This window comes from Mixophyes fleayi, chromosome 1 (genome assembly GCF_038048845.1).
Source record: "Mixophyes fleayi isolate aMixFle1 chromosome 1, aMixFle1.hap1, whole genome shotgun sequence".
NCBI lineage: Eukaryota > Metazoa > Chordata > Amphibia > Anura > Limnodynastidae > Mixophyes > Mixophyes fleayi.
This window is the reverse complement of record NC_134402.1, coordinates 66,607,357-66,632,271: the sequence shown is the minus strand read 5'-3', so window position 1 is coordinate 66,632,271 and position 24,915 is coordinate 66,607,357. Positions and strand designations below refer to the sequence as shown.

Sequence of the window (24,915 nt, the reverse complement as noted above, 5' to 3'; positions counted from 1 at the left end):
AGCTGTCATGTACTTAGTGCGCTCTACAAAATGACAGCTTAAATCTGCTTGGTTGCTATAGGCAACATCTCCACTTTTTCAAACCTGCAATTTAGTAAATATACCCCTTAAGGGTATTAAGGGCTCCTTTACACCTGACCCCTTCGGTTTGCACTTTATACACACTAATAAATACATGCAAAGCACACAAAATAGGACAAATAAGTTTTCTCATTGCATATGTATGAACAAGTCTTTGGAGTTTTCTAACTGGTTTGGAGACAAAGAATTTATCCAGCATACCATGTATATCACCGTCCAGCCAGCCAGGCGTCTATAGTTATTGCACAAGCAGTACAGATACAATGATGGTTTGGTGAGTAATTAGTTGCACAGTGTTTTTCCTGTATATGGAATGATCATTGTGTAATTAGTACGTTTTCACTCATGTACCCAAACATTCAAACAGACAGTGTTTCTGGTGACGTAGTAAGAAAAAATCTGTAGACCAATCGTCTTTGTGACGTCTTCAGTGCAGACAGTATTTAATTGAATTGCGGTATTGTTTGTTGACTACATCCCACGTTCTACTGAGCTATATATTTAATAGTAATTTATATAATGTTGTTATTGTGTTCATTCCTGTGTTGTACTTTGTGTATCAATCAATTGTAATAAAATTATGATAGAGAATGTGAATATAAATTGTTAAGCACATTTAAAAAATAACGTCATCTAAACATAACCTTTATGAGATGTTCAAAGAGATTCTTTTGTTTTCAATTTATTTTTTTAATTTTTTTATTGAGAGTATTATTTTGATACCACAAGGAGGAGGTGGTGAATATAACTTACTTCCTACCTTATGTTTGCTTTATAATTTAATGGGTCCAGAGCATTTATATGAAACACATAAAACTGAATGGATGAAATAAGGCACACTGACTGCTTCCTGTGCCAAATTCAAACAGCATTTGTAGCAAATCAGAATATTATCACAATAAATTAACAAATCATGATGTAACTTTTTATGTGAGAGTATGGCAAATCTAAGAGCATGTTTTTCTTTTTAATATTTTTATTGGTGACATTGCAAAAGGCACTGAAGGGAAAGTATGCCTTTTTGCAGATGACACAGATATGCAACAGGGTAGACACACCAGGGGGTAAATGTATCAAGCTGAGAGTTTTCCGGCGGGTTTGAAATACCAATCAGATTCTACCTATCATTTATTTAGTGCATTCTACAAAATGAAATCTAGAATCTGATTGGTTGTTATAGGCAACATCTCCACTTTTCAAACCCGCCGGACAACTCTCAGCTTGATACATTTACCCCCAGGAGGGATAAAACAAATGACAGATGATCTAGGTAGACTAGAGGAATGGTCAAGAGAGTGGCAACTACATTTTTATGCCCAAAAATGCAAAATCATGCACTTGGATCTTAAAAACCCAAAGGCTAAATATAGTATTAATGGCACTATAATGGAAAATACTGAGGAGGAAAGAGATCTAGGAGTCACTCTTTCAGGTGACTTAAAGGCAGATAAGCAATGTAACAAAGCAATGAGGAAAGCAAGTTAGATGCTTGGTTGCATAGGGAGAGGAATCAGTGTCAGAAAGAAAGAAGTAATAATGCTACTCTATAGGCTATTGGTACGTCCTCATCTAGAATACTGTGTCCAGAAGGATATAAATACATTAGAGACTGTATAAAGAAGAGAAAATTAAATGGTGAATGGCCTGCAGCACAAAACATACCCGGAAACACTAAAAGATGTTAATGTGTATAGTTTGGAGCAGAGAAGGGAAAGGGGGGACATGATATAAACTTGCAAATATATCAAGGGTTTGAACAAGGTACAGGAGGGAAACATTCTTCAAAGGAAGAGAAGTACTAGAACATGAGGACATGTACTGACACTGGAGGGGAAGTAGGATCAGAGGAAATTTGAGTAAATATTACTTCACAGAAAGGGTAGTGGATAAGTGGAATAGCCTCCCAACAGAGGTGGCAGAGGCTAATACAGTAGAGCAGTTTAAATATGCTTGTGATAGACATAAAATATGAGATGATAATGATAGTAATAATTTTATTTATATAGCTCTTTTACAGTTACAAAAACACATGGTACAAAATAAACATATTAAAGATTAACCGAATACTGACAAGAGAGTTAAGCATTAGGTATTATGAAAGTAGAGATTTGTTAATGAAACAGATAAGTCTAGAGTCTTGCTTTGATAATTTGTAGAGGAGGCCTCTGGGACTGTGTGAGGCAGCTAGTTCCAAAGAGCAGGAGTCACAAAGCTAAAAGCATGGGCCCTGTATGAAGCATAGGAGATGTTAGGTACTGTTAGTAGTCCTTCATCTGCAGACCAAAGAGTTGAGCTTTGAATGTCAATAAACCTGTGAAGATCTGGGGGATTCAAATGCTGTATTTTAGCAATGTTCCTCAGATGAAAAAAATTAAGATTTGGTCATGGCTGACACCTGGTGTTTATGTGTCAAGTCACAATCAGGGAAAACACCATGTTACTGCATGTGATGAGAGTTTGGCAACTCAGAACCCACAAGCTTAGGCCCAGTTGGCTGATTCATCTGCAGTTTTATCATATGGTGGTGAATTCCCATCATAAGAACCTCTGTTTTATGAGGATTCAACTTCAGCCAGCTGGCTCTTATCTACTCCTGGAGCTCAGCTAGTTAGCCATTGAGGATTGATATTGGGTTCAGTTGAATTTCATCTGCATAGCAGTTGTAATCCAGGTCATGATTTCTGCATACTTTTTTAAGACATGTGACCCCTATAACTGGGCAACAAGACATTATTGGCCACAGTGCTGACCGACTTAATTGTCCAATTTAGTAATCCATGTGGACACAGAGACAGATGCTCAGCAGTCAGACTGACCACTGAATTGTCTAGGAATAGTTATTTCTAAATCTAGGTGAAGTCTATGTTGTTGTTATAAGGAGAAATAGGGCTGTCATTTCAGTGTTCTTCACAGAAAATTTTGCCAGCCGGGTGACATTAAGAATTAGCCGGGTGTAGCCAGTGTAATAGCTTGCAATAATAATAATGAAAATATTATAATGACTCTTGCGATTATTGCCCACTTGCTGTCTAGACAGGACGTACTGATATTATTTTATAATTAATTTTTTTTATGCCTGTTTTTTTTTAGCCAGTGCAAGGTTGCTCTCCAACGCCTGCCCACCCATTTGAAATACAGGGGCAATGCTGTAAGGTGCACACAACTTGCCATTCAGAGTAGAGCAGTGTGAAGTGGGACATACCTCCCTGCTACCCTGCACTGGGGACAAAGTCCTGACTGCCCCACCAGAACCAGGAGTTAGCAGACTCCCCTACATGTTCTTGGGTCTGCTCACATTTGCTCAGTTGCTGCTTGTCTCAATCCTGGAATGTTGGGGCCCTGTTTGGAAAAATAATAGATGCATGAAATAATAAGTCTAGCAATGAGTGAACACTCCGACACCAGCCCCGACTTTAAATCAATATTACCCATGCTTAATTATTAGGCCTCCCTACCTGCAATCATCACAAGCATTATATTAATAGCATTCACATTTAATTAATATACCTATTTCTCCCCAACCTGCACTGACATATCTAATCACATTTAATAAATACACCCATAAAAAATATTCCCCTCAAAGCTGCCCCAATTTAATAAATACCCCTTCCCAAACTCAGCTCCACATTCAGTTATAAGCCCCCCCCCTTTAGTTTAAGCAGCTGAGCTGTAATATCCAGAACCTCAGTTTCTTCCCTACAGCACCAGCACAACTTTATGTATTAAATTAAAGAGTCACAAATAATATTGTACTACCTCTTTAAATGCCAATATATTTGAAATATATTACTGAAAGATAATGTGTGAATGCTACATCATATACTGACGTGACACGAAAATTCACCCAGTTTAGGGACTTGTGAAATAAATCATGGCCGTCAAGACAACCCACAACCTCTCCACCTTCACTTCTCTGGTCTCCACAGACTCACTGCCACACTCTCCAGAGTCCCCACTCTCCAGATACTCACCACTTCCACAGACCGCACCCCAGTTTTCTCCACAAACTCTTTTCCCCTTGTCTCACCTTGTAGCTAAGCGCAGCTTCTTCGGCTGGCTTCGGTAGGCTCCTCTACTGACAGCATCATGAATGTGACATAGTGATGTCATGACAATGTCGCTATCTTCTTAAAGGAGCAGTGCATGATCCAGGCCCCCTAGTTTAAGTGGCAGTGGTACTGACACCCTTGGGTGGTAGCGCAGGCACAGAGCGGGTGTTTATCGTTGGACAGAGCTGGACGGTAAGTAAAAAAAAAAGCTGGATGAAGCGCTAGTGAAATAGGTCCTGGGATGAACACTGCATCTGATACCTCATTGAATTAAATATGTTTATATTATTGGGAATAGATAGGGGAACACAGGGATAATCGCAAAATAATACACTTTTTTCTAAATTCTCCCAATTTTTGCAGTGAGACAGTTATTGAAGCTTTAGTCTCCCAAACATAGGGATAGCAGACATGTAAACTTTTGGCAAGGTTTGGATGGTTATAGGGCTAGGATCCATGCTATGATTTTTCTTGATAACTGTGACAGGATGGACCACCTATGCCACCCTGTCTGTTGCTGCTGGGAACCGGCTGGGCTTACTTTACCACTGTTCCCTTTCTTTATCCCAAATGTGCCCTCTAACTGCAGTAAGAGGGGCTTACGAATGCTGCCACCACTGGACTCCTTCACAGCATCCAGAACCGCGTTCCTTCTGGGCAACTGTTGCTGCTAGGGTACAACCTTGCTGGCACACCTTGGCTGGTACCCCTGACCTCTTCCTATAGATCAGGGTTGCTGTGGATGGATCCCTCCTGGCCTATCACACTGGCCAGAGCTGCTGGCTAGCGGGCAGAGCAGTGATACCGGGAAGCTGGGTCCAAACCTCAGTACAGCCGGGAACGGATTAGAGTTGGGTCTAATCTGTAGGTCACAGGAATTTCAGCATGGAAGAAGTTGTCAAGCAGGTCTTTGAAGCAAGTGATGTTTATTTGCTTTCACACTGGTTTAAAGTACTAGTGATCAAGAGGTCAGAAGAAACAAGAAGGAAATATTTCAGTGCAAACCAGTGCTGTTTTATACAGTTTTCAACACAGCCTCGCAGGGGAGAAGCCAGGCCCCCTGAAGTTTGAGTTATTTTTAGTATCAGGATGCAATGTGTTTCCCCAAACATGGATTTAAATGCAATTTATACTTAACAAAATTTGCAGTAATCTGTGATATCCTAAATCACATTGATCAGAGATTTCCTTTCACTTTAACCAGGATACAGGTAACGGCTCCCTGCTGGGCCTTCAGGCCAGAGCAGGCATTTGACACTTCACATAAAAAGACTTAGTTAGCATTTCCTGCTATCAGCAAAACAGACTCCCTCCCCACATATGCCTAATTGGAGATTTCCTTTAGCAAAGTAACAAAACCCCAAACACGACATTTCTTATACTAAAATACACACAATATAAAAAACAAGTACATTTGCAATTATATATAATAAGTGCCCTGCGCTGTTTCCTTTATATAATTTTATACCATAAGTTATTTATAAGTGATACAGCCACAATAACCTAACAGCTAAATTAACAATTAATCTAACAAGTTAAATTACCTAATACTACTTAATGGGTCACATGCCCCACCTTCATGGCTGGAAGGCTGTTGTGGGCCTGGCGGCTCATGCCTTCCAGTGAGGGATCAGAGAGCTGAGCTGCCCTGAACTCTTCACTGTGGCCCTCACTATCGTCTAAGTCATGATACGATGCAGGGGGGTCTATGTTGGGGTTACTAGGGTCAGTCAAAGTGGGGTCAGTCAAACGAGGGGTCACTGTGGTCAGCTGTACTCACCGCTGGACCTGGCATACTGCTAGGGACAGGAGCATCACTGGGCACCCCCATAAGATCAGGTTGGCAAGAGACAACATCTTCTGTGTTGCTAGGGGACGTAGTCTTTCCAGAGGCAAAGGGCTGTCTGTTTCCTGAAGAAACAGCAGATGTGGTCTTTTCCTCTGAGCTGGGTTGTGCAGGTGCAGATCCTGAAGACTGTAGTTCGGCAGCTTGGCTCCAGGTAATAGAGTTGAGAAATGCGGTCACAATTCCCCCCCCAACATCGCCCTAGATCACATCAGTTGGGAGGCCATTCATAATGGCAAAATCTTGCAACTCTCGGCCATCTCCCCAGTCCAGATAGACCCTTGCAACAGGCACTACCTTCTCCAGTCCATCTGCCACAGTAACTTTGGCAGTGCGACCCTGCAATACTGCAGCAGGATCAATAAGATGGGGGCTCACTACAGTTATGGATGCCCCTGAGTCTCCCCCTCCTTCTCCCTCCAGGCGTCCCACTTGGACTTGCTGCAGGTTCCTCCACATGTTTTGTAGGGTCTATTGGACACACAGGTGTCCCTCCAAGTCACCTTCAGACACGTCACACAGTGTTGGATTGGCAGGGGTGGAAACAGTTTTTACTGCTCACCTTTGCCGGTTAAGCAAGTCAGCAGGGCCCTAGGACTCGGTTTAGGGGCACGAGTCTGGGGTGCTAATGCTGTGGGACAGTCCATCCGCATATGATCAGTTTTCCCACAGCTATAGCACTTCCTCTCCATCCTGGGCTCCGATGGTGTCTGATAACTCCCAGGGACAGGGCGGGGTGGTGGCTGGCGAGTGGTACCCGAAGGGTTAGGTACTTTCTTTTGGGGGTTAGTAGAAGAGGAGTGTGTCCCTGATTGTACAGTCTTTTGGGGTTGGCTGATCCGTCAACTGGGCCACTTTCCCAAACAGGACATTTCTTATACCAAAATACACACAATATCAAAAATAAGTACATTTGCAGTTATTTATAATAAGCGCCCTGCACTATTTCCTGTGAATAAATTTATACCATAAGTTATTTATAAGTGATCCAGCCACAATAACCTAACAGTTAAATTAACAATAAATCTAACAAGTGAAATTACCTAATACTACTTAATTGGAATAGAAAGGTTTCATTTGGGAAAAGGCTAGTTTTATTAAAACAAAGTAAAAAAAAATTTCCCACACTGTTAGAAGTAGCTTTCTCTTCTCTCCAGCGGTATGTCCGGGAGACTCTTGAAATCTGGGTAGCTCTCCCAGAAGAGAGCATCCTGTTCACTCCCTAGTGAAGTAGGCTGGACAGAGCCTCAATGACACGATTTGCAGAAGTGCGGCTCCCCTGCGCTTGACCCTCCCCTCCCCATGGGATCTCATGGAGGGGAAAATTATAAAGTGGGCAAGGATGCTGTAAACTAACTTTTACCGTGATCACTGTGGTTTGTTATCACAGTGCTCATGTGACTGATACCGTTTGATTCCCAGTCGTTGCTCTGCCAGCAAAAACACAAATAAAACCCAAATTAAAAATAAAATACTTGTAGATATTTTAATAGCAATAATCCTACTAATCCGAGTAAGAACGCAATAATTATCTCCAGCAATTAAATTGACTTACGTGGGCAGATCATGATACTATGCTTTAGTTAACTACTCCTTACAGTTCAAATGGAGCCTGATCACATAGTACTAATGAATCTGATCTGTCAAAAAGAGAAATGAGATTTCTAGTATTTCAAGAACATTATACTAAAAACTGTTTAATTAAAAAAATATATATATTTATCTAAGATGACACAAATTACTCCCACAAATATTAATGCTACAAAATATTCTAGACAATATTGTTACACTGCTTGTGGTGTCCACAGAGCTCATTTACTTAAGCACATCCTTTGTGCATTGCAAAACATCTTCATTGCGCACAGTGTGTTTCAATGGTCCATCCAGCACACATCTAGGTCCATATCCTCTCTTAGCAGTGCAGAGAGTTGGAGATACTTTAGGAGGTGCTCTGTAAATATCACATAAAAATCCAACCTCCTGCTACTAGAGTACCACCCCTCAATTCCAGCAAATACAAAATTGTGCTGTTATCCTAATATACTGTAAATCACCTCATTTGTGTTATGTGCAAAGAGCAGATGTTCAGTAATACGTCGCAACTAATCTGTCCATCTGCATCGATGAAAGCTAATGGCTGATTGGTTGCTATGGGTTTGCACTTAGTAAATAACTCCTAACAATAACTTTTCATTTTACCTCTCTAGAGCTAGCAATGTTATTCACTTTTATCAATAAACACACATATTCAGAAAAATGCCCATGTGTATTAACAATAATATGAACATTTACTGAAAAATAAAATTCAAATAAACTTTATTCATATTATGCCAATTAGTGCAATTTGCATATTCTGATGGTTTCACACCCATTGTTACTCTAATTATGGATTTTGGGCTTGTCCTAACTTCCTCTTTATATGTTCCAATTTAAATATAAATAGAAAGCTGACAGGTGTGCCCCACTCGGAAGGAGTGACCCCCCCCCACACACACATGTACATCCTACCCACCACCCTCCCCCTTGGCGGTGTGGCGGAATCCATTGCTCCTTGGACTGGGAGTGTGTCACTTGGCTGTGACATCATAGCCAAGCGCCACTCTCCCAACATAATACTGACTCTGACAGAACAGTGAAATGATGTAACTTTTAGACGCCCCCTAATCATTGGTGCCCTAGGCAACCTCCTTGGTCTGCTTAATGATAGGATTGGCCCTGTATACATATATATATACTGTAGCGCTAATAGATATCATACTTATCTTATATTTGTCCATCTTCATTCTCCAACCACATAAAAGTGTTAAACCTCCGGCAGACAAAAGCTCCTTGCTGCTCTAGTAAGAGACTCGCGCCAACAGGCAGACAGTTAAACATTCTATAGTGAGCAGGGATAAAACAAGTCAGTCACAAACAAGTCAGACTAATTTTTAACAAGTAATTTTCCTTTAACTGCTGATTTTATATGCACATATTTGCTTGCGCTGCTACCATGTTAATGTGCTATTTATTACTTTATCATACAGGAAATATGAAATGATGGTAATGTTGTAGATTGGAAGGCTCGGTAAGGCAATATTTTTTTATATTCTGTCAGATTTATGTATTTATAAAGGATCAAGATTGGAATTCATCAACATGTTAATTAATTACTGCATATTTATACTGTCATCAAAATCTATCCTTGAATGACATTAATGGGTAATTATTGCCAAGTTGCATTGGGATAATGTTAATGGAATGAAAAGCTTCCCAGGTGCAATTTACTGTGTAAAAGGATTTGCCCCTAGCCAGCACTGGCGTTACACTAGCCAACACAATAGTAGACACCACTATTGTGTCTAGAGCTAATTTATACTTGATGATATTTCTTTTCTCTGAAGGGGAGATTAAGTGAGAGAGGGGGCAATGCGCCGTAAATTGTGTCTTGGAGGCCCACATCATCTTGATGACGGGTGTGGGGCAAAAATGGCCCTTCATGGAGGGCCCCTGTCTGCCAACTTCACTATGAAGTGGGTAGGATTTGGGAGAATGGACTGCTCTCCAAGGAGTCTTGGAGACCTCCTGGGAGAGTGTGCAAGTATGAGCTAAATATCTATATCTGATACCAGATTAATCAGATTTGTGGTATAAAATTCACCTATTTTAAATGGAGATAATAATAATATAATATAATAAATAATAATATAGTCAATGTAAATAAATTCCATGTTGGGAAGACTTATAGGTGAAGTCCTTGTGTTTTTACTATTACGCAGGCTCATCACTTTGATAAATATTATTAACAAAGGATCTCAGTAATTAATTGATTTGAAAGCAGGAGGTCCCTGGTGTCTGCAAACACAATCTACTTCATTTACTACCTGCACTGGATGTGCAGCTCAAAACTCCTTGTCAAATAGCTCAGGACTGTGTCTAGTTTTGTGGAGAGGCTGACAAATTGATAGAGGTGTACTATGAAATGTATTCATATTAAAATCCACTTTCTTTAAATTAAAGGTATCCATTTTTATCCTAAAATACTGCTCACTTTAGCTGCATTTCTTAAATGAATCATGACAGTGAGGGGACATTGAGGCTATCTGTGCAAAACTAAGCGCACAGCTGTCTCCTGCCATGGAATCGTGCACACTTCTGCTCTGCCGCAAATATCACAAGTATATTCACAACATATTTTCTATGGAAAAATACATAACAATTTCTATGCAGAGAATAATCATCATATACTTTCTTGCAGAGTGCACTCACAGCATATTTTCTGTGTAGAAATCATACATTCTGTGTAGATCATACTTGCCAACTCTCCCGGAATGTCCGGGAGACTGCCGCATTTCGCGCGAGTCTCACGGACTCCCGGGAGAGTGTGGCAATCTCCCGCATCTGCCCACTTCCTAGTGAAGTGGGCAGAATTAGGTCCAAAATGCAGCGATTCATCGGAATCGCGTCATTTGGCCCCGCCCCCTGCTGTAAAGTGAAGCCGGGGGCGGGTCCAAAATGACGCAAATTTTGGAGCCCCGCCCCCCATCGCGCCCACCTCCCCCGGCAGGCTCCCGGAAGCCAACTTCAGAAAGTTGGTAAGTATGATGTAGATAATACATCATTCTTTCTGTGGAGAGAATATATTCACCATGGCTTGGAATTACTTAAGTGCTGTTTCATCAAACTGTAGGTTTTCATGCTATTTTGCATAATTTTTTTTTTTAAACATTATGGTGGTACCACATGCAGTGGCCATGTATACATGCTGGCATTTGTAGTGACACAATACGTTATCACTCTTATTTTTACACTGATTACCCTCATACCCAACTGCCAGGGAGTGCAGAACTATTCAGAATTTGACCAGTACTCTCTAAGGGGTATATTTACTAAAAAGTGGAGATATTGCCTATAGCAGCCAATCAGATTCTAGTTATCATTTATTTAGTGCATTCTACAAAATGACAGCTAGAATCTGATTGGTTCAGATAGGCAACATCTCTACTTTTTCAAATCTGCAGTTTAGTAAATATACCCCTAAGTGTGAGAACCTGCAAATTTTGTTGGCTTTTCCCCTTGAGAACCGAGCCCAATGCTGAACAGGCTGAGCTGTCACCCTGTTACTAATGTTAAAACAGTCCAGCCTGTGTAGCCTTGTGCCGTTTGCCTCTACGAGTCAACACTATATCTCTATACGATGCCCTGTTTTACTGCCAAGCAGCACAGGCTACACAGCGCTTAGGCTGTTTAGTTTTTGAAAGGGGGGGACATGTTTTTTTTGGTCTGTCAGAATGGAACCGCTTGGCCTGTTAATATAAGCAGATGCCACACTACACATAACAAAGCCTCTAAGTAAACCAGATGTTTCAAATTCGGTTTTACCATGTTTGGCCTAAACCGCATGTGATTTAGCGGCTTGTAAACAGCCACAATTCGGATGCATTTTGAAATTTCAGCCTCCAAACAGGTTGATAAATCCTGCAGTTTTGATTTGGAAACTAAATCCAATGTGTGGTGGTTTGCAAACCGTAAACAAAACTGTCCTCTTAGTAAAGGAGGAGTACATCACCATTTCAAATGATAACAATTTCAGCACGGTGGCTCAGTGGTCAGCCTTTTGCCTCTCAGCACTGTGGTCATGAGTTTCCCGACCATGGCCTTATCTGTGTGAGATTTGTATGTTCTCCCTGTTTTTGCGTGGATTTGCTCCAGTTTCCTCCCACACTCCAAAAACATATTGGTAGGTTAATTGACTACTTACAAACCTTAGTCTGTGTGTTTGGGAATTTAGACTGTAAGCTCCAGTGGGGCAGGGACTGATGTGAATGACACATATTCTCTGTACAGCGCTGTGGAATTGGTGGTGCTATATAAATAAATGATGATGATGAAATATTAGCCCACATTTTGTATACAAATTAATACATCATACTTTCTGTGCAGATAATACACCATATTTTCTATGTAGATTTTCCCCTCCCCGTATTGTGCAGAGAAAATTAGTGTATTTGTGCAGTATGAATCATCTGTATTTTATGGGAAATCCATACCTAAAAAATGTCTTGATATCAAACTTGACTGTCCCGGACTGTCTAAGAGACTCCCGAAGTAGTGAATAATCACCCGGGCTCACCACAGACTCTGCCAATCTCCCTGATGCCTAGCCAGAATGAGATATGATGTGCATAGCATGGTGTGACTATTCGTGTTGTTACTTTTCATCATGCTGCGATTTCATGTCGCCCCCTCAGTGGGCAGCTCAGGGTGATGCACATTGTCATTGTGTCACAGTGGACAGAGAGTGAGGACGCATTTTAAGCCCCACCTGACCTGACTACACAGAGGGGAGCTCAGAAAAGTAGGCCGGTATATTTAAAATGTTTTAGCACTGTGTAGTTTGTACGGTTCAAATTAACTTTGTATTGCAGAACCACTTAATATACACAATGAGTAAATTATCTGGCCTTTCAGTAGTAATTTATGCTACGTTAGACTACATAAATCTCATATTGAATTTTCTTTGCTCAGTGTATACTGCTCAGTTCCTTCCACTTTAGAAACCTCATTTCAGTTGCATTTTAGCCAATACTTTAGTCAACCCACCTTTTTCTCAGAGGGCATCATCATCATCATCATCATATATTTATATAGCGCCACTAATTCCGCAGCGCTGTACAGAGAACTCATTCACATCAGTCCCTGCCCCATTGGAGCTTACAGTCTAAATTCACTAATATAGACACACACTCACACACAGACACAGAGAGGGAGACAGACAGACAGAGAGGGAGACAGACAGACAGAGAGGGAGACAGACAGACAGACGGAGAGGGAGACAGACAGACAGAGAGGGAGACAGACAGGGAGAGACTAGGGTCAATTTTGATAACAGCCAATTAACCTACCAGTATGTTTTTGGAGTGTGGGAGGAAACCGGAGCACCCGAAGGAAACCCACGCAAACACAGGGAGAACATACAAACTCCACACAGATAAGGCCATGGTTGGGAATCGAACTCATGACCCCAGTGGGGTGAGGCAGAAGTGCTAAACACTAGGCCACTGTGCTGCCCCAATAATCTTTTATACAGATTTTTTAGATAATGTTTATTAATGTCATACTTGCCTACATTGCAAGGACGCCCTCAGGAGATCAGGGGGATGTGGGCGGGTCATGTCATTTGGCCATGCCCCCAAACAGTCAATCACTGTTTCCAGCCAATTACAGCAGGGGGTGGGGCCACTATGATGCATGATTCACGTCCTAAGCTCCGACCCCTTTCTTTACTATAGGTGGCGATAAGAAACCGGGAAGTTACCTTGCTCTCCCGAGAGTCCGGGAGGACTCCCAGAAATCCAGGAGTGTATGCTTAGGGGCCGATTCAATTCTGCCGCGAATAGCGCAGCGTTAACAGTATTATCGTTAATACGGTAATTTTAACCTGGATTTCATCCGCAGCTCAGGGAGCCGCGAGTAAAAATCCAGAGTTGAAATGACTGTATTAAGGGTAATTATGCGCAGTTTTACCGTAATAATAGTAATACTGCTAACGCTTTGTTATTTGTGGTAGAATTGAATAGGCCCCTTAGGGGCCTATTCAATTGACGGCGGGATCGCCGAAAAATCCCGCGCTCCAAAAATATTACCGTTAATACGGTAATATCTCGCTGGATTTCAGCTCGCAGCTCACTGAGCCGCGAGCTGAAATCCAGCGAGTAAATTACCGTATTAATGGTTTTCTCGCGCAGGATTACCGTAATAACGGTAATATTTTTTGAGCGCGGGATTTTCGGCGATCCCGCCGTCAATTGAATATGCCCCTTAATGTCTTAACAATATTTTTTGTTTTTAAATAGTATATAGTTATATAGTTTTTTTTAGATCGAATATAAGTTTACTGAATATGGAAATATGTCTTATTCAGTTGTGGTTGGTCCGTGGTGAAGACTTTGCTCTCCTGAGTTCTTCAGGAATGTAATCGTCTAACACGGAGGTGTCTTGTCTTACAAAATGTTATGGTTACAAATGTTGTGAAAAGATCCCATAAATATTAATACTTGTCAACATGGGTAGGAACAGCAGCATTACCAGGATTCATGAATAATAACTTAGGAACTATATTAAGTGAGGCATTATAAAGTTTGCTTTGAGATTGTTTCACTGATTTACACTTCTTAGTGATTACTGGTGTAGCCCTGTGGTGCTGACATGTTCTACCCATGTTGAAATGTAGTAAGATTTCTGGGCCACACTGAGCAAACGTGTAATTTCAGTGTCTGGAGACAACTCTTTCACAACTGGGCAGGTGATTCAAATTAAGATTTATTAGCCAAGTTCTAATTATAATTATTGTTATATGGAGGAGAACTGAGGCTCAAGAAACAGCTCTAAAACAGGCCTGGCCAACCTGTGGCTCTCCAGGTGTTGTAAAATTTCAAGCCCCAGCATCCTTTGCCAGCAGTTATCCAGCTGATAGCTGTCAGTGCCTGCTAGGACTTGTAGTCTCCCAACACCTAGAGAGTCACAGGTTGGTCTTGCCTGCTCTAAAAGTATTTATTTCTGTTCAGACGTCCATTTCATCATCTGTTATATCAATATTTTCTTTCCCACAAAACTGCAGATAAACAGTGAGTTCATACATTCTCAAATACAAGCTTGATGCATATTAAGTCTTGTTGACCTTACATATAATGTAACACATTTAGGATAGCTTTGCACCTACTGTATGTAACATATGATTCAGAACTTGCCAAATGTTATTATCTGTGTTTGGCTTGTAGAAAATGCAGTTGGTGTAAGACATTGATTCCAGGAACAGAACTAATTACCACGGTAATAACATCAGTGTGTGCTTATGTAATTATGTTTAAAATAATCTAGGCAATAAGCTGTAACCAAATCAAATAATTAATTAAGAATAACTGTGCAGGATTTATACCTCCGCTTTAGTTTACATAATTATCCTCTTCAGTATAGCAGTGAGCAGCACATCAGCGTCTTGTAAGTTCCCCCAGGTACGTAGACAGGAGAATTAGTTATGCTAACAATATAAATCGGATCTGGACAGCAGTGATTGTCCAGACAAGTGGTACAAGTGGTGAAGGTAATCGTGTAATAATTCTTCTCTGGTTACATTGATGACTACATTTATGTGTCAGCTTTCGTTTGTAATCATTATATTGCTGTATATATACTGTACTCGTACATAGAATTTAGATGCTGGGAGTTCCACCTTATACTGCCTTTGTGGGCTCAGAGGGCACATGCAGAACTAGGGCGTCTGTTGCCCATCAATGTCTAAATGAAAAAAATGAAAAATGGAGGTGCTGCCCATGGTAACCAATCAGATTCTAGCTATCATTTCCTAGAATGTATTAGATCAGTGGTGGCTCTAGAGCCACCTGTGACTCTTTGAGCTTTGAAATATGGCTCCTGGCCACGAGCATCAATGAAGTGTAGTTGTCCAGGCGTCGACGGGGTAGATTGGAAAATATTCAGCTGCTCGACTGTCTGAGAGCAGCCACGTCTTGTGACTTCCTCTGAGCATTACAGAGAGGCCACAGTGTCATAGACAATCCAATCAGGGAAGGAGGAGGACAGAGTGTAGTGTACTCTTCCTCCTTCCTCTGTGCAGGCAAGTAAGGGGCATGTGAGATCTGATGGCATGTGAAGAGGCTGAGGGGCATGTAATGAGATGTGATGGTATTTGGGGAGATATGATGGAGTAGGTCTGCAGGCACGTGTGTGTGTGTGTGGGGGGGGGGGTGTTTGGCATGTATGGAGTATATGGGAAGGTCTGTTGGCATGTATGCGGAATTTGGGTATATCTGATGGCATTTGGGGAAGATAATGGGTATGTGGGGAGGTCTGATGGCATGTATGGAGAATTTGGGTAGTTGTGAAGGCAAGTGGGGAGGTTGATGGGTATTTAAGAGTCATGTGAGGACATCAGATGGCATGTATGGGGAATTTGGGTAGATCTGATGGAAAGTGGGGAGGTCTGATGGCATTTAAGGAGCATGTGGTGAGATCTATTGGCATGTGGGAAGGATTTTATGATTATTTTGAACATGTTTGGCAATGTGTTGGATATTTTGTTTTTTTGCTTAGCAAGTTATTATAAATTATGTTATATTTTCAGTGTATGTGTATATGGTATGTACGCACATGTTTATACTGGGTGTATATATATATATATATATATATATGCACACACATATAAAAGGTAAAGTTGGCTCTTTGCTGTATTTATAGATATTTTTGGGCTCTTGGTCTCTGGCTGGTTGGCCACCCCTTTATTAGATAAATGATAGATAGGATCTGATTGGTTGCTTTGAGCAACATTTCTTTTTAGAAGGTTTAGTAAATCTTCCCCGGTCCTTTATACCACTTTTCTATTTCACAATATAATTTGTATCTAAAATTATAATAAAATCAATGTTTTGCAAATATTATTGACATTTTGCATTACTCTGGTACCTATGTTATCAACATGTGGTATTTGTACCCCAAGGAATACCTCACATGGAGTCAAGGAGGGTGCTTCTGTAAGTTACACATAAATCAGAATAACATTACATATATCGGTAAACAATAGAAGATTTTTTAATAATATTAAAAATGGGCCTTGTTATTCTTAGATCAGGGGCCACTATGAATAGATTTACACACAGAAGGATACACGTTAAAAGAAAATAGTCTGAGCAACATGCTCTAAAATTTTATTTTATTTTATTCAAATGAGCCTATTTTTCAGCTATATTTAGTTAAGCATGCTCTCTTCTACTTGTGACATTGTGCAAATGAATGGTCTTAAATTGAGATCCCCTTTGTCTGCAACTATATTTATTATAAGGTAGAGCAGGCCTGTCCAACCTGCGGCCCTCCAGGTGTTGTGAAACTACAGGCCCCAGCATGCTTTGCCAATAGACAATATTGTTGATAGCTGGAGGGGCATACTGGGACTTGTAGTTTCCCAATATCTGGAGGGCCGCAGGTTGGACAGGCCTGAGGTAGAGGGTCACCTAGACCCGTAGGGAACGATGAGTAGTCAGACACAATCTGCCCAGCAAAAACTAAAAAGTGTCTAGCAGACCTTCTTACCGAGCCATCAGTTGTTTACCTAACCCAGACCCATTGTGTTATCATGTTATTTAAAATGTTCAATAGACAAAAACTAGATATAAAACTGCAGTGTTTATCCATCTGTTCAAATTTGGGTCTGCTGGAAATCTCCATATAAAAATCTTTTGTAATGTAGTTTATTGCCAGTGGATTGTTTGTTTCTATGCCGTGAGTATTCATCATGTACAAAATAAAGTCTGAATCATGAGCAGTGATGTAGACTTGAGTCCCATGTTTACAACCAAATAATTTGAAGTCAATAATGGTAATTTACAAAACTGCAGGTTTGCAACACCATTTGCGTTTTTGACGTCACATCATGTGCGAATGTACAAAGATTTGCGGGGAGGCGCAAATCGGATCTTAGTATACTTTGTTGTATGCAGGCTGTCCATGAACGCATGTGGATATGCACCCACACACAAAAATTACATGTGCATTTGGGGAATCAGATTGTCTACGTCAGATTTATGGGGCGGAGAAAGCGCATTAATAGGGGTGTTCTTGGATTTGAAATTAACCACAACTGTCCTTGGAGCTTGTGGTAACCAGGCCTTGGCCTATGTTTTCAGTGGGACTAATTTTGTACCTTCTGGGCACACTTTATGCAGATAAGTGCATTTATAGGCAAAATGCAATAAATACACTCAAAACATGCACTATATGGACAAAAGTATTCGGACCCTTGACCATTACACCAACAGGGACTGTAATTAAATTGTATTCAAATACTTATACTTTAATATGGAATTGGTCGCCCTTTTGCAGCGATAACAACTTACTCTTCTTGGAAGGTTTTCTACAAGATGTTGGAGTGTTTCTGTGGGTGTAAATATAGACTGGGTACAGCATTTATGAGGTCAGATACTGATGTTGGACGAGAAGGCCTGGCTCTTAATCTCCGTTCCAATTCATCCCAAAGGTTTTCGATGGGGTTGAGATCAGGGCTCTGTGCAGGCCAGTCACGTTCTTTAAGATTGCCCTTTACTGGAGATAAGGGGCCTAGCCCAAATCCTGAAAAACAGCCCCATTATCCCCCCTCCACCAAACTTCACAGTTGGCATAATGCAGTCAGACAGGTAACGTTCTCCCGGCATCCCCCAAACCCAGACTCGCCCATCTGACTGCTAAACAGAGAAGCGTGATTCAGCACTCCACAGAACACGTTTCCACAGTCCAGTGTCAGTGTTCTTTACACCACTCTATCCGACGCTTGGCATTGGTCTTGGTGATGTGAGGCTTGCATGCAGCTGCTCGGCCATGGAAACCCTTTCCATGAACCTTCCGCCGCACAGTTTTTGTGCTTATATTAATGCCAATGGAAGTTCGGAATTCTTCAGCTATTGAGTCAGCAGAGCGTTGGCAACTTTTACACACCATGCGCCTTAGCAGTCATTGACCCCGCTCTGTGATTGTATTCTGCTTCATTGCGGAGTTGCTGTTGTTCCTAAACGCTTCCACTTTCTAATATCACTTACAGTTTACCGTGGAATATCCAGCAAAGATGAAATTTCACGAACCGTCTTATTGCAAAGGTGGCGTCCTATCACAGTACCACGCTTGAAGTCACTGAGCTCTTCAGAACGCCCCATTTTGTATCACAAATGTTTGCAAATAGAGACTGCTTGGCTAGGTGCTTGATTTTATACACCTCTGGCAACGGGCCTGATTGAAACCCCTCAATTCAATAATTACCAGGTGTGTCCAAATACTTTTGTCCATATAGTGTACGTATATAAGGTACGAGAGGTCCTTAGGGACGGGTACCAGTAGGTAAGAGATAATGGCCTTTTACTTGGCACATTTCATGTCATTGCAGAGTAGGACTACAAATACTTTCAGAGGCCTTGTCAATCTTTTTCTCAGAAATGATACCTTTGAATGTCCACTTCAACCTCAAGGGTAGCTCTTAGGTACCCAAACTCTGTTCAAGGTGTGAGGGGTGGCGGTATCTGTGATAACTAAGATTACTGACCGGTGGGACAAAAATATATGTACAGAGACATAATCACATAAGCAGTATATGTAATTGTTTTACAGCCTTGCTAAAAAGATTTGCAATAACAAAGTAAGAATGCACTATTTACATAAAAAACAATTAAGGCCCAATTTGTTAGCGATGCCCACCTGGTGTGGCTTGTGGTCACCCTTGGCAAGAGTCCCCAGTGTACATATGTCTCTAGGTAATGTTACACCTCGGTGCAGACCTTTAACACAGCAGTGCACCTGTCCAGTGGGCTGTGGTGTGACCATCAGTTAGATGCCTCCGTCTGACTTCCAGATGGTGTCAGATAATCCATCCATGGAGATGGCTCCTGATGAAGTAACACTCTGGAACTCTGCGGTGCATCACGTGTTCCGTATGAAGTTGTATATAAAGTACAATATGAAAAGGGCAAGTGTACATGTTAATGTGTCTACGCACCTGAACAACAGCATTGTGCCCCTGGAATATTGTGTGCAACTATTGGCAACTATATTATTACTCATTTTGCTCATTCTACATAGGCCCACCTACATTTGTAACTCACAGAGTCTTCAGGTCAGTCCCCACCCACTAAAGCATTAATAATAAGGGAGTAGGCATAGGCCAATCAAAGCTAAAAAGTGTTAATATTGTGTAAAAATCATCACTGTTTGTGCTGCTGTTAGTTTATAGACTAAAACCAGAATTAATTTGAAACCAATCTATAGTAGTGATGTCCTTGTACTTGACTTCCCCAGGACTGGTGGTGGTGTTCCTGCAAATACTTGTATATACTTCCAACACTAGAGATACGTCAGACAGCTTTTGTCTCTGCATTGTAGCTACAACTATCCATATAACAATTCACCAATGCTTTGTGTATTCATTTTATGCCTTTCATGGTATTTATCAAATGGTGAAATTTATGTCTTACAGGTGCCCCATTTTCATCTAATGTGCTTAGAGCAGAGGAAGAGCTGCAACTGTGGAATGAGGTAAGCTCACGTATCATCATCGTTTATTTGTTAGATGTCACAAAACGTCAGACTGTGGGTATAACACATCACACATAAAAAGAAATTGTACCTAAAAACAACCAAGTACATTGGAGGTTGATGAAGAAGCTGGAGACATGAGACAGATGGTAGGGAACGCCCTGCTCCTTAAAGCTTCATTCTAGGGGGAATTCCAGCCTTTATATCGCTCACCAAGAGAAACACACATTGGAAAGTGATTGGTTGCTGCAAATTCTTGGTGGAATTTGAATTACTCCCAAAATCTAAGTTTATATAAATGTCATACAGTTTTATAGGTTAAAAAACAATCAAAAATAATACTGTGCAATGAAAGTGGCCTTCGCAGTTAAAAGTGTTCAGATGTTCAAATGTTTTGAGGTATTTTTTATGTGTGTTAGAAAACACAAAAGAGAAATGTGTTTTCTACTAGACTACTAGGTTTTACGGCAGGAAAACACTTTCAAAATCAATAAATACATCTAAAATAAGTGCTGCCACAAACAACTTAAAGGTGGACTAAATCCCAAAATTACAATTATGGGATATGAACTATGGAGGTAAAATACCTCCTTCCCTCTCAAAGTCCTGTATTTATCTTGCTTGGCATGGGTGTTGGTGGTGAGAGTGTCGGCTTTGTCACCATTAACTTATAGTTGCTGAATGCCTAAACGATATCTGTAAGCAGTGCTTTTTTTGCAAGAAAAAAGGTGCCGGAACTCACATCATGTAGTCAATCACCGTACACACACCCACACACGTCAGTTGTGCAACGAAACATAATGACCACCGCCCGCAGTAAGCTCTCAGCACGCTGCCACATGACCAATCACAAGCTGAGCAGTGCCATCACATCCAGCGCGGACGATGTACGCATGCATCGGACTGGACACACAAGCAGCCTGCATGCACCGTTTTAATGATTTTGCCGCCGACCTGCTACGCTCAACAGGGCGATTCAAGTCCATGTGGACCAAACATCAAATGTTCAAAAGTTACTTTTAAAACTTGGAAAATCCGTTGAAAAAAGGTGCCGGAACTCAGTTCCGGTGAGTTCTATGACAAAAAAAACACTGTAAGTGTCTGTAAAAGTCATTGAAACTTTTTCTGTTATCAGACACATATGTCAATTAAGAGACAACCCCTTGTAGCAGCAAGAAAGTGTGCTGTACAATGGTAGTTTTAACTCATACTGCCGAGACCTTTTATTCTTAAAACATTTTTACATGTCTTTCTGTTATGGCCACCAGTGCGGCATAAACTCATAGAACAGGTAGAAGAGGTCTTCACCTTTAGCAGCCGCCTTTCCCGTAGAGACTGGTTGTGCTCACAGGTACTCAGATGCCCCCAGGTCTTATACTCAGAGTAGTATGAGTTTATGCTAGCACGGCAGCGCACAGGTATAGGAGGTTGCACACGGAGTAGCGGCAGGCCAGAGGTCAGCGGACTGGGCAGGGCACCAGAGGAAATGTCAGGTACAGGCAAGAGGGTCAAGGTCACAGGCACAGGTTCAGGCTCCAGGGACAGGCGATAGGTCAGGGTCACTAGCAGAGGTTCAGAATCCGGGTATAGGCAATAGATCAGGGTCACTAGAACAGGTTCAGAATCCAGGGACAGGCAAAATATCATACACGGGTAATCAATCTCAGGTTTCAACAGCAAACACCAAACACAGGAACAGGACCAGGTAGCAGTACTGGAACAGGACACTATAACCGGCAGTGAGGCCCAGTCCTCACTGCCTTAAATAGTACAAAGAGCCAATCAGAACAGAGCCCTACAATCATCCACAGGAGTAGCTTAATGATTAGATTACTAGTGGCCAATGAGAGTAAAGGTACCCAGCTAGTACAAATCAGCTAGGTGGCTGCATAATAAATTACTGGCATACAGCAAGTAAAACAGGTAATAAGCTCCCCTAGATTAGCCAATATTGGCTAAGACAAACCAGCCCTGTGCGCATGCGCCCGGCTATCTGACAGCTGGCCGGGCGCTGCAACACGTAAATACAGGCGTCCCGGTTGTTGCCTAGGCAACCGGGATGTCGGGATCGGAAGTGACGTCCCAGTCGTCATAGCGACGGCCAGAGAGCAGGGGCACCGCCGCGGCTAACACTTTCTTTTCATTTTGCAGTATAATTAGAGAAGTTAATCCAGTTCAACAGGCACAACGTGTACATTTCCCTATAAGGATAAATACAGTACAAGTACGGTAGCATAGAGGCATGTTTTAGATTGCCTGAGACATATTCTCGGGTAATGAAATAACATATTGGTATTATTGAAACAGGCTACAAGGGATAAAAAAACCTGTGCTGTGACGGTAAAGGGTGGGGAGCGGTGTGGTGATAGACAGGGGGAGTGGAAAGGTATAGAGAGAAGCTGGGGTCACCGGTGGTCAGAAACGCACTGTAGATGTGATAACAGGTAAGCTTCCGTTTACAGGAAAGGGTCTAAAAGTCCTTGGAGCGTAGATGCATGATATAGGAACCAGAGCACCTAGACATAGACATAATTTATGAGCTTTGTTATCTAATAGGCTATTATCTGTTTCATTACCGCCATGTGCCATATTTTGCTATGAAGAAGAGGAGATGGTGGTGCTTCTGTATTTTCCATTTTTACAGTTGCTATTGATTGCAAACACATATTCTAGCATGCATACGTGACTATTATCACTATCATTCGGCACTTACACCTGACCTGTAGCTGGTGCAAGTGATGCGACTCAAAAAAACATACCTTAGAGATGCCCAAAGCTTGAATGGGACACTGCTGTGTGCGCTCGACCTTGGCACAACATTCCTGTACATTTGACTATGTACCGTAGGTCCCCATTCCGCCCGTGAAATTGTAGGCTGTCGTAAGTGTCATTTGTGCTTGAAGAAGAATTGAATGTTCCTGCGTTCACTGGGGCATAGTTAGTTTTTGAGCATATACAGTGCAATTTAAAGCTAAATACGGCACATATCGGCATTTACATTCCTTAATGAATCATGCCGCCTAGGTCTCCTATTATTGGCTGTTATATGTCATTTTAAAAGTATCATGTCCACCTACATGTGAGCATAAAATTAATATGGGCCAGTGTTATTTTAATGTACAGAGTTAATATTTTTAGCTTGTAAATAATGTATACTTTCCAAGCTGCGCTGTTTTTAGAACTGCTGACCATCAGCAAGTTACATTTTCATACCCTCTCTGTGATTTCCTTTTGTCTACAGATAGATGACGTATGTTCTGCAGTACTGTCAGATTCCCAGCCTGCGGTGAGTCCATATTAACTACCTTTTCCATTGACTATAATGTAAATATAGAGATGTGAGTTGACACCATTTGTTTTTGGATGCAGGCGTCCAATGCTTTAGAAGAAATTTGCTTTATGGTTATGGGGATTCTGCAACAATCTCAGGTAGGTTGAACATTTATTACTCTTAAGACTTTCATTAAACAGTTTATACACAGTGGTAATTACTAACATGGTGCAAAAATGCAACTGTGCCAAAAACCATAGCAACCGATCTTACATTCGCTTACATTAATCAAACTTTTCTTTTACAATAAAACCTCCCCACACCCACGCCTCAAAAAGTAAAACCAGCTTTAATGCTGCCACCCTAGACTGGCATCTGCAAAATCAAGCCGGGGAGGGGGGGGGGGGGGGGGTATGGGTCTGAATACAGACTTAGACATACACCATTTTATTGCACATGAGCATAAATTACCCCTACTGTCCGCAGTACCAAAATCTGTACAACATGAAACAATCCTGTTCTGAAATATTATGTACATATGAATTAATATTTATATTCCCGCATAACAGAAATATGGTGATTTATTGTACTTTGCAGTTACTGACCTCTAAGACGCTAGCCTCAGTTACAGTGATGAGAGAATTTTAGTGAACCCGTTTAAATTATCTGTATTTCAGCTTTAAATTAAAGGGGATGGATAGCTCCGGATGAATCACAACATTTATGTTTATGGATGTGTCATGTGATTAGGTCATCTCCAGTCATGTGACGCCCCCATGGGCTAGGTACTACTCTGCGGCTGAGCCTCCAGGCTGATCACAGTAATAAAATGAGACTTGATCTGCATCTAAGTTAATAATAGATAAAGATGATCTGATTTAACCATTAACACTCATAAATCTGAGTTTATCATGTCTCTATTGAGCTGACTAAAAGAGATGGATATCCTAGACCCAACCTCTTTATGTAACTCCATTTCCTGGGAAGCTCTCTAGTAGCAGACCTACTTATCTAAAGGGGGTATCACATGAATGTGTATGTGAGCTAATCATGCCATGTTCTCATGTGACACCATACTTGTCTGCTCTTCCAGACTGTCCGGGAGACTCATAAACTTTTGGGAGTGTTCCCAGACTCCTGGGAGAGCAGGCCAGTCTCTTTTATCCGCCCCATTTGTTCCAGCTGCTTAGATTATATAATACAGTTTGGACAGAGGTATCTATCCCCCTTAATAAAATGTTCACTTTAAGTTGGCATTGAACATACAAAAATGATCTCTTTGCAGTGCATATGCCGTTTTGTGACCTCGTGCACCTATTTTTACAAATAGTAATTCATTTCTGTGGGAAGCACATGGCTCTACACGTTAAGATGGCAGCTTTTGCAATGTATGGGATGTACAATGTAGAATCTTTTGATGGGTGGAGATGAGTAGATTTGGGCACTCCTAGCCAAATGCAAGCTCTTTGCGTGAATGAAGGTTGATTGCGTCTATATGCAAAAAACAAAATGTAATTTTATGGGAAAAGATATTTAAATAAGATTCAAAGGGTGCAAAGAGCACACTTAGGGATGTTCTCTGGTTAGCAGTCTCTTCCTCTCCA

At 41.3% G+C, this 24,915-nt stretch overlaps 1 protein-coding gene across 3 annotated transcripts in view; it reads left to right on the top strand.

Moving 5' to 3' along the window:
- Positions 1-24,915, top strand: part of NMU (neuromedin U) — a 53,633-nt gene that overhangs the window by 3,506 nt on the left and 25,212 nt on the right. For all 3 annotated transcript variants that reach the window (XM_075195909.1, XM_075195892.1, XM_075195902.1), the window contains exons 2-4: positions 19,982-20,040; positions 23,282-23,326; positions 23,410-23,469. In XM_075195909.1, the coding sequence (XP_075052010.1) occupies positions 19,982-20,040; positions 23,282-23,326; positions 23,410-23,469 (164 nt within the window). The remainder of the gene's footprint in view (positions 1-19,981; positions 20,041-23,281; positions 23,327-23,409; positions 23,470-24,915) is intronic.